Source organism: Melanerpes formicivorus, unplaced genomic scaffold (genome assembly GCF_026170545.1).
Source record: "Melanerpes formicivorus ecotype bairdi unplaced genomic scaffold, bMelFor1.0.p_v2 SCAF_6, whole genome shotgun sequence".
Classification (NCBI taxonomy): domain Eukaryota; kingdom Metazoa; phylum Chordata; class Aves; order Piciformes; family Picidae; genus Melanerpes; species Melanerpes formicivorus.
In genome coordinates, this window is record NW_027142358.1 from 14,323,573 (window position 1) to 14,338,207 (window position 14,635).

Consider the following 14,635-nt stretch of genomic DNA (forward strand, 5'->3'; position numbering starts at 1 on the left):
AGCTAAACAGCTGAGAACAGAAGCTGACATGAAGCTAGAAACTTGTTATGTGATCCTCTAATATTAAGGTCTCTGTAGGTCAGCAGGGAAGTCCTGAAGTTTCTCAAATGGTTTCTGATAAAATGTCCTGTAGAGATATTTAAAAAGGGAAAACATACACACACAAAAAAACCCACCACAAAACACAAACCAACAACCAATCAACCAAACAGTATTTGTGGAAAAGGAGTAAGAATAATATTGGAAGCCAGTGTGAGGCTTAGGCTCTAGCATTTTACATCAGTGTAGAGCTTTCTGAGGGAACACTGCTGGAGGTCAGCAAATAATGAATTGTAGAATGAAGCTGAGAAATTACAAAGGCTTTAATGAAATGTTTCTAGATCTCTGCTGTCAGTGTTGCTTTGGTCCCCTGCTGCTTGGAAGATGGCAGAGAGATAAATCTGTTCTAGCTTGGGGTAATCTAATGGCAAGGTAGGGATATAGTTGTTTTATTTGTTGAGTGAATACAATGCTGCAGAGCATGAAGCTGTGGAGTGACAGTCTGGAATCTCTGCAAAGTATTCATGTTCCACTCCAACATCTATGCAACTAATATCCATGAATTTTTTCTTAATAGGGACTAATTTGAGGAAAATACAGCTAATCCATTGAACCTGTGTCTCTATATTTATGAAGGTTTCAAAACAACTGAAATAAACCCTTAGTATTAGACAGGATACATTTCTGCAAGCTGTGATGTGGACTTCTATCCAAGAGTTTGGAAAGGAGCTTTTGGGTTGGTACTAGCTCTACAGTGAGAAAAGTCCTAGTTCTTCTTTTAAGCTAATTCTCTCATACTAATTCTTTTAAGCTAATTCTCTCATACTAGTTTTATGTTCTGTGTTAAACTGTGTTGGACTTTTTTCATTCCACACAAAGGTTGAGTGTTGTAGTACTATGCTTTTAGTCAGACTAAATACTGCTTTTAACCACTTTCAGCACCCTGCTTACTTCTTTCATCCTGAAGTGCATTGTCAATGAATTTAGAAGCTGAATAAAAGAACTGGCTGAGCTGGAAAGTGGGGAGATCATCAGCTTCCACTCCATGGTACTGCACGTTCATGTTGTCATAATATTCTGGTCCTGTGTCCACATTCCGCTGACCATGGGCCGCGTTGAGGATGTGGGTGAAGCCTGCCTTCCCAAGGCTGTAGCGATCTAATGCAGTTTTCCTGTTAAAATAAGGTTTTCCATTTGAATGAAGAAACTCTTACTCAGCAAGACAGAAAAATTAATAAAAATATGATGCAATAGATTCTAAACATTCATGAGACTGATAATGCTTTAAAAATGCATCGTTTACCATTATAAAGATCTTAAGATACTGTCATTCACAGTGATTGGTCCTTCTGGCATTCATAACTGTCTCTCCCAGGTCTTTAGAGCACCTTAAAAATGAATTTATTTTTCTGGCATCTTTGTAGTATAGGCTGTACTGGCTTCTATCCATCTTGTACAAGAGGAAACTTGAGATACAGAAAAGTATATAATGCATTTTTTTTAAAATCAGAGAAGCAATTCAGTGGCAGAACTTGAAATAGAGCCTGTGAATACTGCTTTCCCCTTCTGTCCCATCACTTGATATTGCAGAGCTCGTAAAAGAGTCAGTGATACGTGAGAAGATCGATCATCTGGGATTCAAAAAGGAGCTCTTCATCCTTTAAGTTACTGATTATTTTTTTTTTTTTTACCCCTTCATTTCTACTTTAAAAAAATAACTAACTAAAAAAACCTAACAACTCCCTTCTGTGGTCGCAGCTTGCTAGCAGGTTTCTGTTTACTGTCATGTTTGGTAAACCAGAGGTCCAAACCAAAAATCTGGTTATGGAAATTTGATACTAGCCTTCAGCGCAAGTCATATATTAGCCCAGTATCCTAATTGTCCGCCTTGGACAGGGAAAAGATCTGAATGAATTCCTCAATTTTTGTGTGCCCTAAACTCATGCCAGCAGCCTGAAATTCTTCATGAAGTGCAGAGAGAGGCATGTAAAACCTTCTGTGTGTCTGTTACAGAAAGCTCTTAGTGTTGGAAAGCTTTGTTTTGGAAAAGCTGTCACATTTTGTTAGTGTCTAGGAATACTGCTGAGCTTTATATAAAAAATTTACGTAGGGTTTATTCTCTTTACATAACTACTGCTGCAGTAAATTCATTGGTGTAAAAGAGCTTTTTCCAACCAGAAGTACCTATCTCAATGTATATTTCCTGAGCATTTCAATGTGTAAGTGCAGCTACTATAAGACAGGACATTGTGGTGGATTACCTGTTGCTGCATTCCATAATTGTATTGGTGACAGCTCAGAATAGCTTGATGTTAACTCCACTTTCCCTGTGTCTGCCAAAGTCAAAAATCCCCCTCTGAGCAGTCAAGAAGTTAGTGCTAAGAGCATTTAACAGGGTTATGGATACTGAAGGTTCTTACCTATGCCCTATCTCATGATAGCAGGCTGTTGATGTCTTGACATCACTGACATTTTTGCCATGAAATAATGTTGCAAGTCTCCTATGAGATGATTTAAAAACTAAATAAAAAATCCAGTTACTGCAAGGATACCTGCCTAAGCTCTGTAGACTCTGGAGCGTAGGGCATCTTGCTGCTAGTGCTTTGACTTTCCACCTTCACCTTGGGTTATATAATGCTTACTCCTTCCCTTTATATCCTTGTTGCAGTGACTGACCTAGAAAGACTTCTTTTTTCATTCCTTCTAGGAGATTGTTGCCTTAGGATTCTTCCCAGCATTCTATACATCTTATCAGCAAAGGCACTTCGGTTCTGGACTATAAGAATAGCCACTATTTAAAAAAGAGATTAAATGTCCTCGTCAGAGAGTAAGGGAGCAGTGAATACTTGTTTGGTTTTGGCATGCTTGAGCTTCTGCTTTTAAATTGTCTTACTTTATTTTGCCTCCCTGATGATGGGATAGAGAGAACATTTTCCATTCACTGGACCTGGCCCAAAGCATGTGTTCAACAAACAGTGAAAGACCAGTGGTTTCAGGTCAGAGATTTGTGCTTGACTGGAACCCTTGCAAGTGGAGACCTATGTGCCGAGTAAGATTGCAGGGAAAACATTGTTTTGGACGCACTGTAGATGCTACCAGACTTTGGCTTCTGCAAGCACTACTGAGGCTAATATTAGATAGCTTTTTAATTAAATAATTAAATTGTTCCAAGCAGAGATAATGTCAAACAATAGGTCACCTGATAGTTATTAACATTTGGTACTTAGATTCATCTGAAATCCAGTGGTCCCTTTTTCCTTGATTTAGGTTGTCAGGAGATTGCCTTCTCACACAGTGGGCACAACTAATGCTTTTGTTTCTGGTGGTCCTGTTCAGTGGCTCCAGTGTTCCAAAGGCATTCAGAAAGAAGGGGTATTGCCTTTCACTAACTGCATAAACAGCTGGCTCAGTCTGGCCAAACTCCTAGGAACTTCTCCCTCTACCTCCTAGTCTTACCTGTGGCTGCACACTGTGAATTTGGGGCCCAGGATGGAATTAATCCTTCTATTTTTATTTAATCAATTAAAGGCCAAGCAGTGAGTTACTAATTTTGCATCACAATTTGCATTAGCCTTTTTTTTTTTTTTTTTTTTTTACCTTCATCCTGTTGGTGTTGCAGAATATGCACATGGTTACTCTGTTAGCTCTCTCTGTTTTCCATAGCTTGGGCTGGAAATGGAATCAGAAGCAGCAGTGGCTCAATCTTGAATGCTATTGCAAAAAGTCCATTGTAAATACTCAGATGTAACTAAGTCATCTCCTGTTAAACTCCAGAAAATGAATGCTTGGTATTGAGCCCTCAAATCTGCCAAGGCCTTCGTGTTTTCCCTCAAATTGTGCTGTGTGTAGGTGGTGGTAGCCTGTTCATTGAACCAAGACCTAAGCATTTGCCCTGGCTATGTGGAACAGCGTCAGTGTGTAGGTTCTGTATTATGTGAACAGCTGGTGCATCTGCAGGCTGAGTTACTGGTTATAAGCTGTACAGAGAATTTCAGGTACCTTTCTTCCAGCAGATACCCTGGACAACATTATCTATGGAGAGCTTTTCAGAAGGTATGTAATGCGTAATGTTGTGTAGAGATCTGAGGAAACATGGTTATTTTGCAGTAGAGAACAGTGTTCATATGACTGCCAGAGGTGCCTGCCATGGGCTTTGGAGTCTTCATCTTTTGAAGAAAGCTGAAATGACACTTTTTCAAGAGCGAGAGTGCTTGTTTTCAAACCTGATATGGAAATAAAGCAGCACTACACTCCTTCTCCTTTCTCTACATCCCCCTAGTCTTGCACTTGATAATGTTCATAAAAGATATCTCTATTGTTTTTTTCAAAACTTTCGGGTTGTTTTGTTTTGTTTTTCCTTTTCTTGTAAAGCCTTTCCCCAGGAGCTGGGCAAACAGCCCAGTTGGACCACAACTTGTTATACTGACTTGGTTTTGTCTGCTTTTGCACTCTTACCAGCTGTCTCTATCCTGCCCATTGGTCATTAATAGTATTGGGTGGGAACAGCCTATTCTGAGATTCTCACACTGCCATAATATATGCAGTTAAACTTGAGGTCGTGCTGTGTCTGTAGCATGCTGATTACCAGTTAACAGTGCAAGAAACAGGCTGTTAAGCTCCCATATAGAGGGATCCATATGCCTGTAAATGGAAATGCTACTGTGCCACTCAATGTGTTTGCTTGGGCTGGCTTTAGCCATCAGTGAACTCCAGCTTTGTGTGAGGGACTGGCTTGTTTCCCAACCTCAGCTGAGTCTGTAGTGTGGATGCCATTGTGGAAGCATCCTTCATTATCTCTTTACTTTAATTGGAAGCTAATTTTTGGTGTGTTTTTTCATTGTGCATGACACTCCTGCTAACAACCCAAGGAGGGGAGAATGCTTTTAGTTTTCATTGCAGTTCTTACCATACCTGAGGTATCACTACTTTAGCTGAAAGGAATGAATAAATCAAGCATCAATGTCTGCAAATATCAGATTGGTTGAGGTGACTAACACTGTGGGATCATTAAGGAGTATATGAATTGCATACCTTATTGGAGGATTTAACTGTAATTCACTTCCAGCTAGAAATGGTACAGATATTTTTCCCCCTCTTGCAATTGGCTCACTATCAGAGTTTAATTGTTAAGCTAACAAGATGCCTCTTCTTCCATTCCATTTCCTGATAAAGTGCAATTGATACCTACATTTTCATGTTTATGGTTGAATTTTAAGCATCCATTGTAAAGAGGAGGTTGCTACAAGCACCAGTATAGGTGGAACCACAAGCATTTGACTGCTTTTGTGGTTGTTTTTAATTTTGTATATCTCCACAGTCTGTGCCATTAGCACTTGATTTCCTCTTACATGGTGCAGCTGTGGTCTCCAGTGTGTGGAATATGTTCTATGCAGAGAAGGTGAATGTGACACACTGGGAGATAACAGTAAAAATGTCAGTATAACTCAGTTTAGTAAGAGATAACTGGGCAGATTGATCCCATGTGAAAATTCATCAGCTCTTCAATTCAGGGCACATAAATTCATGCTAAAAAGTTAAGCATACCCAGAAGTCCATTTCTCTGTAGCAAAGCATGTTGAGCAAAATCTTGGTGCTGAATCAGACTCTGTATTTATTGTAGGACAGGTGGAACATAAACATGCTTCATTTAAAGTTCTGAGGTAAGGGGAAGTACTTTGATACAGAAACACAACTTAAATGGTAAAAAATTGAGATAAAAATCATTTTCACATAGGCATATGTTGATAATAAGAGACTATCACCAAGTTTGAGAACTGACCCAAACAAAAAAGTCATCATTTTTCAGATGGTTCCCAAAAGACTATTTATACCTCACAGCTTGTGCACGGACAAGTAAAGGGCCTGTCCAAGACTTTGACTGTGCCTGCTGTCACTTTTAAAGCTAAGATTCATAGGATTAAAAGCAAGTGCTGCAGCAAACTCTGCCTTCTGGAAGCAACAATGTAAGTAGTTCTAACATGAAAGAAAATCCTTTCTTTCAAGTTGCTGTCCCCAGTGTACCAAATCCCTTCTTTCTCCTTTCAGAAACAGTGTCATAACAATCTTTAGTCCCAGCTGCTTTCATCAGAAAGATGCCCAAACCAATGGAGCTGGAAGTGGGGGAAAACAACTTGCACGCATTGCAGCCTGCAACTCTGCATGAAGTATTAAGTATATTAAAAGCAGCTAACAAAGGGAAGAGAAGGCAACTGATGATGAAAACCCAAGTGCGTCTCATGGAAAGGAAGTAATTCTCTGAAATGCCTTGTGAGGGTATGGGCAGAGCAGCTCCCTAGACAGGCCTGTCAGCACAGTAGAACTGGTACTGGTCAGACAGATGCCTGGTATGCTTCTAAGTCCTTATCACAGCCAAGTCTCTTGAGTGCCATGTGAAGATTGAGCAAAGCAAACATGTTTCAGTATTGGCTGTTAAAGCCACAGATGATGTGACCCAGATTGAAAAAACACAAGGAAATCTGAGGCAACATGTTACTAGATGAGATCTTTCTCAAACTTTTTCATTTCCTTAAAGGCTAAAGGAAAGCTCAGTGCAGGATGATAATTCACCAGATGGTCAGTGTCAGAAAGAACCTTCCTGAATATAGGCAGTACTGACACTTTCTTAAGAAAATCTGGCAGTTCTCCCTCCTGAGGATAGATGTTGAGAATTTCCAGTAATACTGACCCAATTTCCTTTTGGTAACTCCAATACTGAAGGAGTCCAGAGATAGTGTAGAGTTTTATTCCCTTTCTTCTGAGGTGTTGCTCCATTTCTGTAGATATCTTCTGTTCTGTGTGATTTAGAAGAATTTTTAGATACCACTGAAAATGCTGAACAGGATCTTACTGTGTGGTAGAAAAAGATTTAATAGTCCATCTTCTTCTAGCCCAAAATGGTGAATGTTGTTTTAGGAAGTGATACAACCTAGATACAGAAAATACTTCCCCTGCTTTCTCTGCATCAGACATATGATTTAGTCTGCTGTTTCCTGGTCTTGACTTCAGTCACTCACCCAAGTGTTAAAAATCACCTATACATGGAGGTGTTATGTGGGAAGTGTTACTTGCCTTGGAAACCAGTACTGCTTTAAGAGGTTTCTGATCCAGTGTTAGAGATTTGATTTTCTGGATTGTAAAAGTGCTGTTACAATTGGCAGATCCTCACACTGACAGAGTTGAAACTATGTCCTCAAGAGTGTTGTTATAATCTAACTGCATGCACTCCTATTTTTGTATGATTAATACTGGTGTAGATCCCAGGCTCTGGGCAACCTGATCTAGTTGAGGATGTCCCTGTGTACTGCAGAGGGGGTTGGACTGGATGACCTTCGGAGGTCCCTTCCACCCTAAACCATTCTATGATCTCATAATGCTAACTATGTGCTACCCTGAGTGAGGTCCATCTGTTTTCTTTTAGATCAGTATAAATTGTCTTCCTACTCGGTCACTTGGAAAAAGCCATACTTCTGGAGAAAGGGAAGAGGAGAGAATGTCTTTTAGTAAAGTATATATTTAAAGTTTAGTTGTATATTGTAATTATATACTTCAACCCACAGGTTTGAGTTATTCGTGTATCTTGTTGAACCTTACCTGTGTTAGTGGTCAAGACCTTAAGCCCCGGGGCTCTACTGGGAGTAGCACAGACCATAGCTTTAATGAAGTGCAAGCTTAGTTCAGCTGCATAGCCAGAAAATTATATTTAACCTGCAAGGAATTAGATTCCAGGAGGCTTCTTTTCCTCTGGGACTAGTTTGAGAGCATAGAAAAATCTGAAATCGTGTTGAGGTCTTAAAACCTAAGAGGAGGGTTAAGAAGAAACAAAATCTTGGGAGGCCTTTGTCTTCAGATTAACTATTCTTTGAAATTCGGAAATGTGGAACCATGAACATCATCTTGGGTAATAAGGCAATCAATGAGGAACCATAAGAGTGGGTTACAAGCTGCATAACTGGCAGAGATATTCGATGGGACCGCAGTGAACCAAACAGGCTTGGGAATAGCCAGTAAAACTGCTCATGTAAGCTATCTGGTGACCAGTGAAAGAAAGGAGCAAGACAATGCTGCTTTGTATTGCTTTAGAAGGCTTCTGGATGTGAGTGGGATACATGCAAGCACTAATCCTTGTAGCAGATGAGTCAAAATCTTGGCAAAGTATGTTTTATTCCTATCACTGGACTGTCTTCTGCAAGTTCCAGTGTCTGGTCTTTAAAAGTCCTTGGAACTTGATAGAGGAAAATGTTATATTTTGAGGCTTTGATTATTCTGGGCCTGACTGGCTCATGGAGATGTTCATTGCCGCTGGGCAACATCTGCAGTGAAGCCTTTTAACAAAAGGATTGAGTGGCCTCATAGGGCTCCTTGATAGCCTGTATTGCATTAGAAAGAAGATGTGGTTACGTAGTCAGGGTAATTAATTAGCATTTCCATACACAGTTAGAACTCCTGTTAACCTTGTAAATGCAGGAGGCAGGAATGAAGCACAGATGTGAATACTCTGAAGATAAACTCTGCATATGTGTGCTCACTTGATTTTGTTGATGAGCTCCACTGAATTCTTTCAAGATCAACCTTAATTTAGCATGGCTAAGGATGCATATACACCCAACATCTGTTCACATCTCCATGGCAGTTCTTTGACAATCAGTCCTACAGCAGGAGCTTAAAATAAAACAATACCAAAACCTCTGCCACACTGAAGGGGAAAGCTGCTGGTCAGAAGTAAGATGCGGAACTGGCTGTGAAAAGATACAGAAGTCCCTGGGCTTTGCTTGCTTAAAATCAAATTTTAGTAGTGGCAATGAAAGCTGTGTCTTGCCTGCAGACCAGGTCTTATCTCAGATTTTTTTGCTACTGGATGTCAAGTTTACCCTTATCCAATTAACAATAGCTCTCTTTCAGGGAGCTTCATTTTCTGGTGAAGTTTAACTTCTGCTCACCCCACACCTGTTCCTAATTTCTTTTTCCTTCTCCATTGGCTTTCTCCCTTTTCTGCCCTAGTCTGTGGGGTACTTGTTTCCCCCTGAAGCACCATTGCTTTTCCTCCTGACTTAAGAAATATACTGCCCATCATAAGTGAGCATAGCTCTGAGTACCTCTCCAGAAGCTTGTTTTTCCATTCCTTTGCTTAGTGTGTACTAAATTCTGGTGTGCATTGTATTCAGAGTTGCACTTCCTAGAATTTATTATGAGGTGTAACAAGCCACTGCTACAGCAAAGAGTGGTGTCCTGGGCTTAGAGACTGGCTGTCCTTTTGTCACTTTACTAGATACCTTTGCTCAGAGTATCTTTTTCCTTTCTTCCTGAGTCTTTTGGCCAGGCTGTTCCTATGGCTTAATTTCTTTTTTTCCTTGTCTCTTGAACGGGGAACCTTGGCTTGACTAGAGCCCAGAGCTCTTGTGTGTCTTTCTGTCACCTCTGGTGCCATGGAAATAATTGTTTGAGGATAGAAGAAGTCCTGTAAGTTTCAAGGCTGTATATCTTTGCTATTTTGTGAGCTAGCAACAGGTGAATTTTAGGACCTCTACAAAAATTGAGATGTTTGGAGCCAGTGAGGCTCTTGCTTGTCCCTTACAGTGATGCTGTAAAATAAATGTCATGTTAGTACAGGGTGTAGAGGAAAGTGGGAAATGGACCAGTAATTCATAGGGCTGAAAAAAAAAAAAAAGCTCTGGTGCACTGCTCTGGGTTGGGATTGGGAAATTTTCTGATGGCATGTCTCGCTCCTGCAGCAGTCGTCTCTGCTTGTCAGAATAGGCTGTTTCTAGTTTAGTCCTGTGCTCAGCAGAGCTAAGTCTGTTTTGTGGGTTTGGTTTTTTTCCAATTCACACTTGGTCTGATCAGTGAGACACATCTCTGCAGCTTTGCCTTCTGCAGAGTTCTGTTTGTTTTAGTCTGTGGAGCAATTTGGAAATGCAGAGTGTTCCATGTACACAAGCGCAGGCTTGGAAATGTAGAAATACCACTGTGGGTTGAGCTGTTGCTGCAGTTGCTTTTCAAGAATCACATTTCATGCTTAAACCAATCTGAACTGTGTTCCAACACATCTAGGCCATGCTCTTCTGTCAGTGTAACTATGGAAGGACTTTCACTCAAAGAAGAATGACAAATTACTCCTTGAATTGAGCTGTTTAATAATGGATTATAACTAGTTTCTACTTCTGCAACTTACACTGCTGCCACAACCACTCCTGTTGCTCAGCCTGTACCAGCAGACTGCTGTGCTTACCTAGCACTCTCTTGGAGCAGCAGCAACCAGTACTGTAAGCTTACAGCTGCAAGGACCGTGTTCTAATTGGCTCTAATTGCTCTGTTGAATGCTGGTTTCTGTCAGGAGTTCATCAGCTCACATCATCACCACTAAATACTAATGAATAGGTAGTAGGAGGAAAGAAATGTCTTGCTCTATTGGCAAGCTGTACTTAGTACAGCTTAGTCGTTATCTGCATAGCAGACGTACTATATAGGCTTAACTACTCTGTAGAGAGGTACTATGCATACTTACTCATCTCCTATGTAGAGGTTGGGCCAGACTTCATTGACATGAGTGTACTTTGGGCATCCTTTCCAGAGGAGTCGCTCCAGTTCAAATGCACCTGGGGTACAGTAATCCTCATCAGGATCTACTTTGATTGCTATGTATGCGTTTTTTTTCCCAGCATTCAAACCTACTGATGACGTCTTGTCCATGAAGTGAAGTAGTGTGCTCAGGATGTGCAAGAAACTGGAATGTAACCAAAAGAGAATGTTAGCCTGAGGAAGCACAAAGCAAGTGATGTCTGCTCTGGTTGTGGGCTGGCAGGAGCAGCACTGGCCAGGTGTGATTGGGCTGGGCATGGTATGAAGTTGATGTACTTGCTTTGTGGTACACAGATTCGCTTCTGGTTTTATGCCTTCCCTAAACTTACCAAGAAATACTTTGTTGGAATGAACTCAAGCAATGGGAACAAAAAGGTTTGTGATCACTGAAGTTTGGTCTCCATTGGGAATTTTTTTCCTAGAACATCTACTGGTAAGAATTTGGCAGGTCTAGCAGCCTGATCCAAGGATTCTGGAGCAACTAAGGGAACTGAAAGGGGAAAAGTTTAAGATCATTAATTGTGAATCTCCTGAAGGCACTATACAGATGCAAGGGTGCCATGCTGTACTACTTAATGCAGGTGTGGCACTGTCCTGATCTGCCAGAGACGTCAGCTGGCATCCTCATGCCTAGCTGGGTGTATCTAGGTTTATTTTAATTTTTCAATTACTTGAGGAAAAGTTTGCAGGGAGAGATCTAAGGTACGGTGCATCCATGTATTCTCAGTAAGGAGGAAGAAACAAGGGAGTGATTTCACAAGTGATAAAGGTGTATATGAGAGCTTTTCAGTTGAGATTAACATCACTGGGAACTCTGCATACCACCAGACATCTAATTATGTCATAAATCAAGGCACAATGTCAGAGAAGGATTATCACAGGGGACATGGGTGTTGTATGTAATGTCTGTGTTGGTTTTCTTCTGCAGATTTGCACATTTCTGATGGTAAAGCACATTTTGTCCTGCAGGTTGTCATCATGAAGTTAAACTACTTGTGTAGCTGATCTTTAAACTACAGCAAACCTCTAGGACCTAGAGTTTAGAGCTGGTCACATGCCTCCCTTCCTGTTTAGCCTGCACCAGCTGTCACTTAATCATCTTCCCATCTTGTCCTCTGAAACAAGTTTCACATTTTCTATGTTTCCAGCCTCGTGCTGTAAACTCCTTTTATGTGCTCCATCTCTTTGTTGGGTCTGTCTTCTTTCTCCTGCTGGACTACCTGATGTCTCAGAGTGATGGCTGCTCATCTCTCATCCCTTTGAAGGAAGATGTTGAACCTCATAGTTCTGTAGGAGACTTAAGAGATGCAGTTGGGCTTCATCTTATAAAGAGTGTGAATACAGCCTGCCAAAAATCCACCTTGCAACAAATTTGATCGTGGTGCCCACAGATTTTTGGCTGCTGGTGATGTTTGTGTCCTTTTCATTACAAAAATGTGGCTAATGCCTTCATGCAACTGCTGTAGACCTCTCCTGAAAGCCAGATGACTATTTTTCAATGACATTCTGTGTACCCATGGGATTTGTTTCCTCAGGCTGGGCTCTTGTATGCCTGTCATGTTCTGTTTCTCTGCAAAGCCTGAAAAAGCCAAACGATTCCTCTTTTCCTACTCCAAAGCTGGGCAAGATTGTGGAGTCACTTTTCTTTGGCATATGTACACCTTTCTTCAAATATTGGCTTACTTTTACTGGCAAGGAGATCTGTCTTTCAGCCAAGCTTCCTAAAGAATGATGATGATATTTAGCTAAGTAGTCTTCTGTTGAGATTTGTAAAGGCTTCTGAGAATTCAAACTTCCAGCAAATTTACCTTGGTCTTGGTCTTGTGTGCCCCTAGTAGCCATTCCCCAGGAGAGCTTTTTTCCTTCCCATGCCAGAATTATGCTAATTCTCTATACAGACTCCACAACATAATGTTAGACTGTCAGAGATCAAGTCTAATACAGTCTGACTTCAGGAATGAATATGCTGTTATCTAGAACTTGATAAGAAATGCAATTTGCTTAGTGAGGAATTATCTTAACTGAGATCCTCTTGCCTTGATGCTGAAGGACTGTCTGTGCTTTTTATTCACAGCTCCATAAAGTGGGAGAGGAGCAAATGAAGAGAAGGGGAAACAATGTAATTAGTAATCACACTCAGTGACCACAGCACGTTGGTTTGTCCAGTAGTACTGCTCGTGGACTACAGACATTAAAACTGGGCAATTATATCTTCAAATGATCCTTTATGGTGGTGTAACAACATTTCTGTCTGAGCTTGGGTAGCACTCTGAAAATTAAACTGGCTGCTGAGAAATACTAGTTTCTGTCTGTTCCGGGAAGCCATATGCTCCCTGAACTTTCAAGTGAGCTATGTTCTTTTATGCCTTGCCAATGTTATCTGCTGCAGAGATTTTTAAATTGAATTAGAGCACAGGAAAGCATCAGTTGAAATTCCCTAATAAAATGCATATTTCAGATTTGCTTCTGGACTAAGTAAGAAGTAATAGAGTTTAACTGGGAAGAGGGGAAAAGGGGATGGTTTGCTACTTGAGCTCTGGAATTAATTTCCATGAAGCATTTGACTGAGGGGAGAAGGTCTGTGTCTTTCCTGGAAGTAAATATGTCTAACCTCCTTTCTTATTTACGTTGTGTACACCAAATGGAGCTGAAGAAAAGCTGATTGTAGGTCTACCCTCTTACATTAAAAAGTGAAAAATAGATGTGACTTCCTTTTGGTGATTGCTCCTTATGCTGTTTTGCATATGATGACTGTCTGTCTATATAAGGGTGGCTGTCCAGCACAAGCTCAGGCAGGGAAAGCTCAGATTTGTTTTGCAGACCTCTGGGCATGGAAGACCATCCCTTGCACAGTATTCACCCACCACAGTTGGACGGCAGACACTGCAATGTTACCTTCTGCACAGGCTCATCACAAGGGGTCTCCCATCTCTTGTGCTTCACTTGGGATAAAATGCTTTGCTTTATAGACTAGATGGTGCAGGCTGAATGATCTACCATCACTGTAATGATGCAGCTTTCCAGTACCAGCTTGGTAGTCACTTTCATGACACTGCATTGTGCTGAGGGAACATATAATCTTGGATGTGAAAGCTCTCATGAGCAGGAATTGTCTTTGTGCCCTTTGTATAAGGGACTCTGCACCCCAGCTTGCTCCTGGAAGTACTGCTCCATCACAGGACAGTCTTTGTTACTTCATGGGGAGGGATAAAGAAAAGAGTCAGCTAGTGGGAACTGGCATTGTCTCAGAGCAGTTCTGTCCCACTATCTGGGCTAGGAGTTCCTTCCAGTGAGGCAAGGCAAGCTGCTGCTTATCCCCCTCTTCCTCTGTGCCCAGGCCACAGCTGCTCTCTGGCTCTGCTGCTCTGTGCTGAGGCCAGGCTGTATAAGCTTCTGAGACCCCATTTGCTTTCTGCATCCATCCTGTGGTGGCTGGTCAGCAGCTGTGCGCCAGGTCCATCTCTGGAGCCAGGATCCAATGCTCAAGTCTGTAAGGTTTTGTCTGTTAAGCCTGACATCCTGTGGGTTCTGCTTATCGCTCCAGTGTGTGCCTGTGTGTAACGCAGGGCTGACGGCACTCACCAATTATGCTGTCATGGACTTAAGAGTATTATCAGAACAAGGATGATAAAAATTCAGTCATCTGCATTTTTATATCCTAATCTTTCTCTTCATAACTAAGACCACAGTGCATGTTATCTAATGGATTTTATTTGTTAATCACTTGGATGGCTGGAATATTTCTCCCCCCTTGGGTTATATGTATATAAATGAAAATATTGTTAGCGATTTCACAAAATGGTAATTCAGAATAATGGAGAGTTAATCCACTTTTCATTAGCAAGCCACTTCAGGACATACACTGTGACAAATTGCACTGCATTTTAAGTTGTTCTCAAGTGCTGTGCACTAGAAAAAAAAGCCATTAAACTATTTTTGCATTGATAGAAGTATTTGTGTGGCTAATTTGGATAAGCAGCATGCATTAGACACAGCAAAGGAATGTCTTCTTTATGTTCAC

General features: G+C 41.0%; 1 protein-coding gene across 2 annotated transcripts in view; it reads right to left on the minus strand.

Moving 5' to 3' along the window:
• DUSP29 (dual specificity phosphatase 29) overlaps positions 1 to 14,635 on the minus strand; it is a 65,017-nt gene that overhangs the window by 4,398 nt on the left and 45,984 nt on the right. Inside the window, exons 1-3 of one of the 2 annotated variants that reach the window (XM_068139865.1) lie at positions 10,541 to 10,614; positions 6,725 to 6,830; positions 991 to 1,211 (exon numbers count right to left, since the gene is read on the minus strand). In XM_068139865.1, the coding sequence (XP_067995966.1) occupies positions 991 to 1,211; positions 6,725 to 6,830; positions 10,541 to 10,544 (331 nt within the window). In that variant the 5' untranslated portion in view covers positions 10,545 to 10,614. Of the gene's footprint in view, positions 1 to 990; positions 1,212 to 6,724; positions 6,831 to 10,540; positions 10,760 to 14,635 lie in introns of those variants that run through there. The other variant, XM_068139864.1, reaches the window with a different exon arrangement.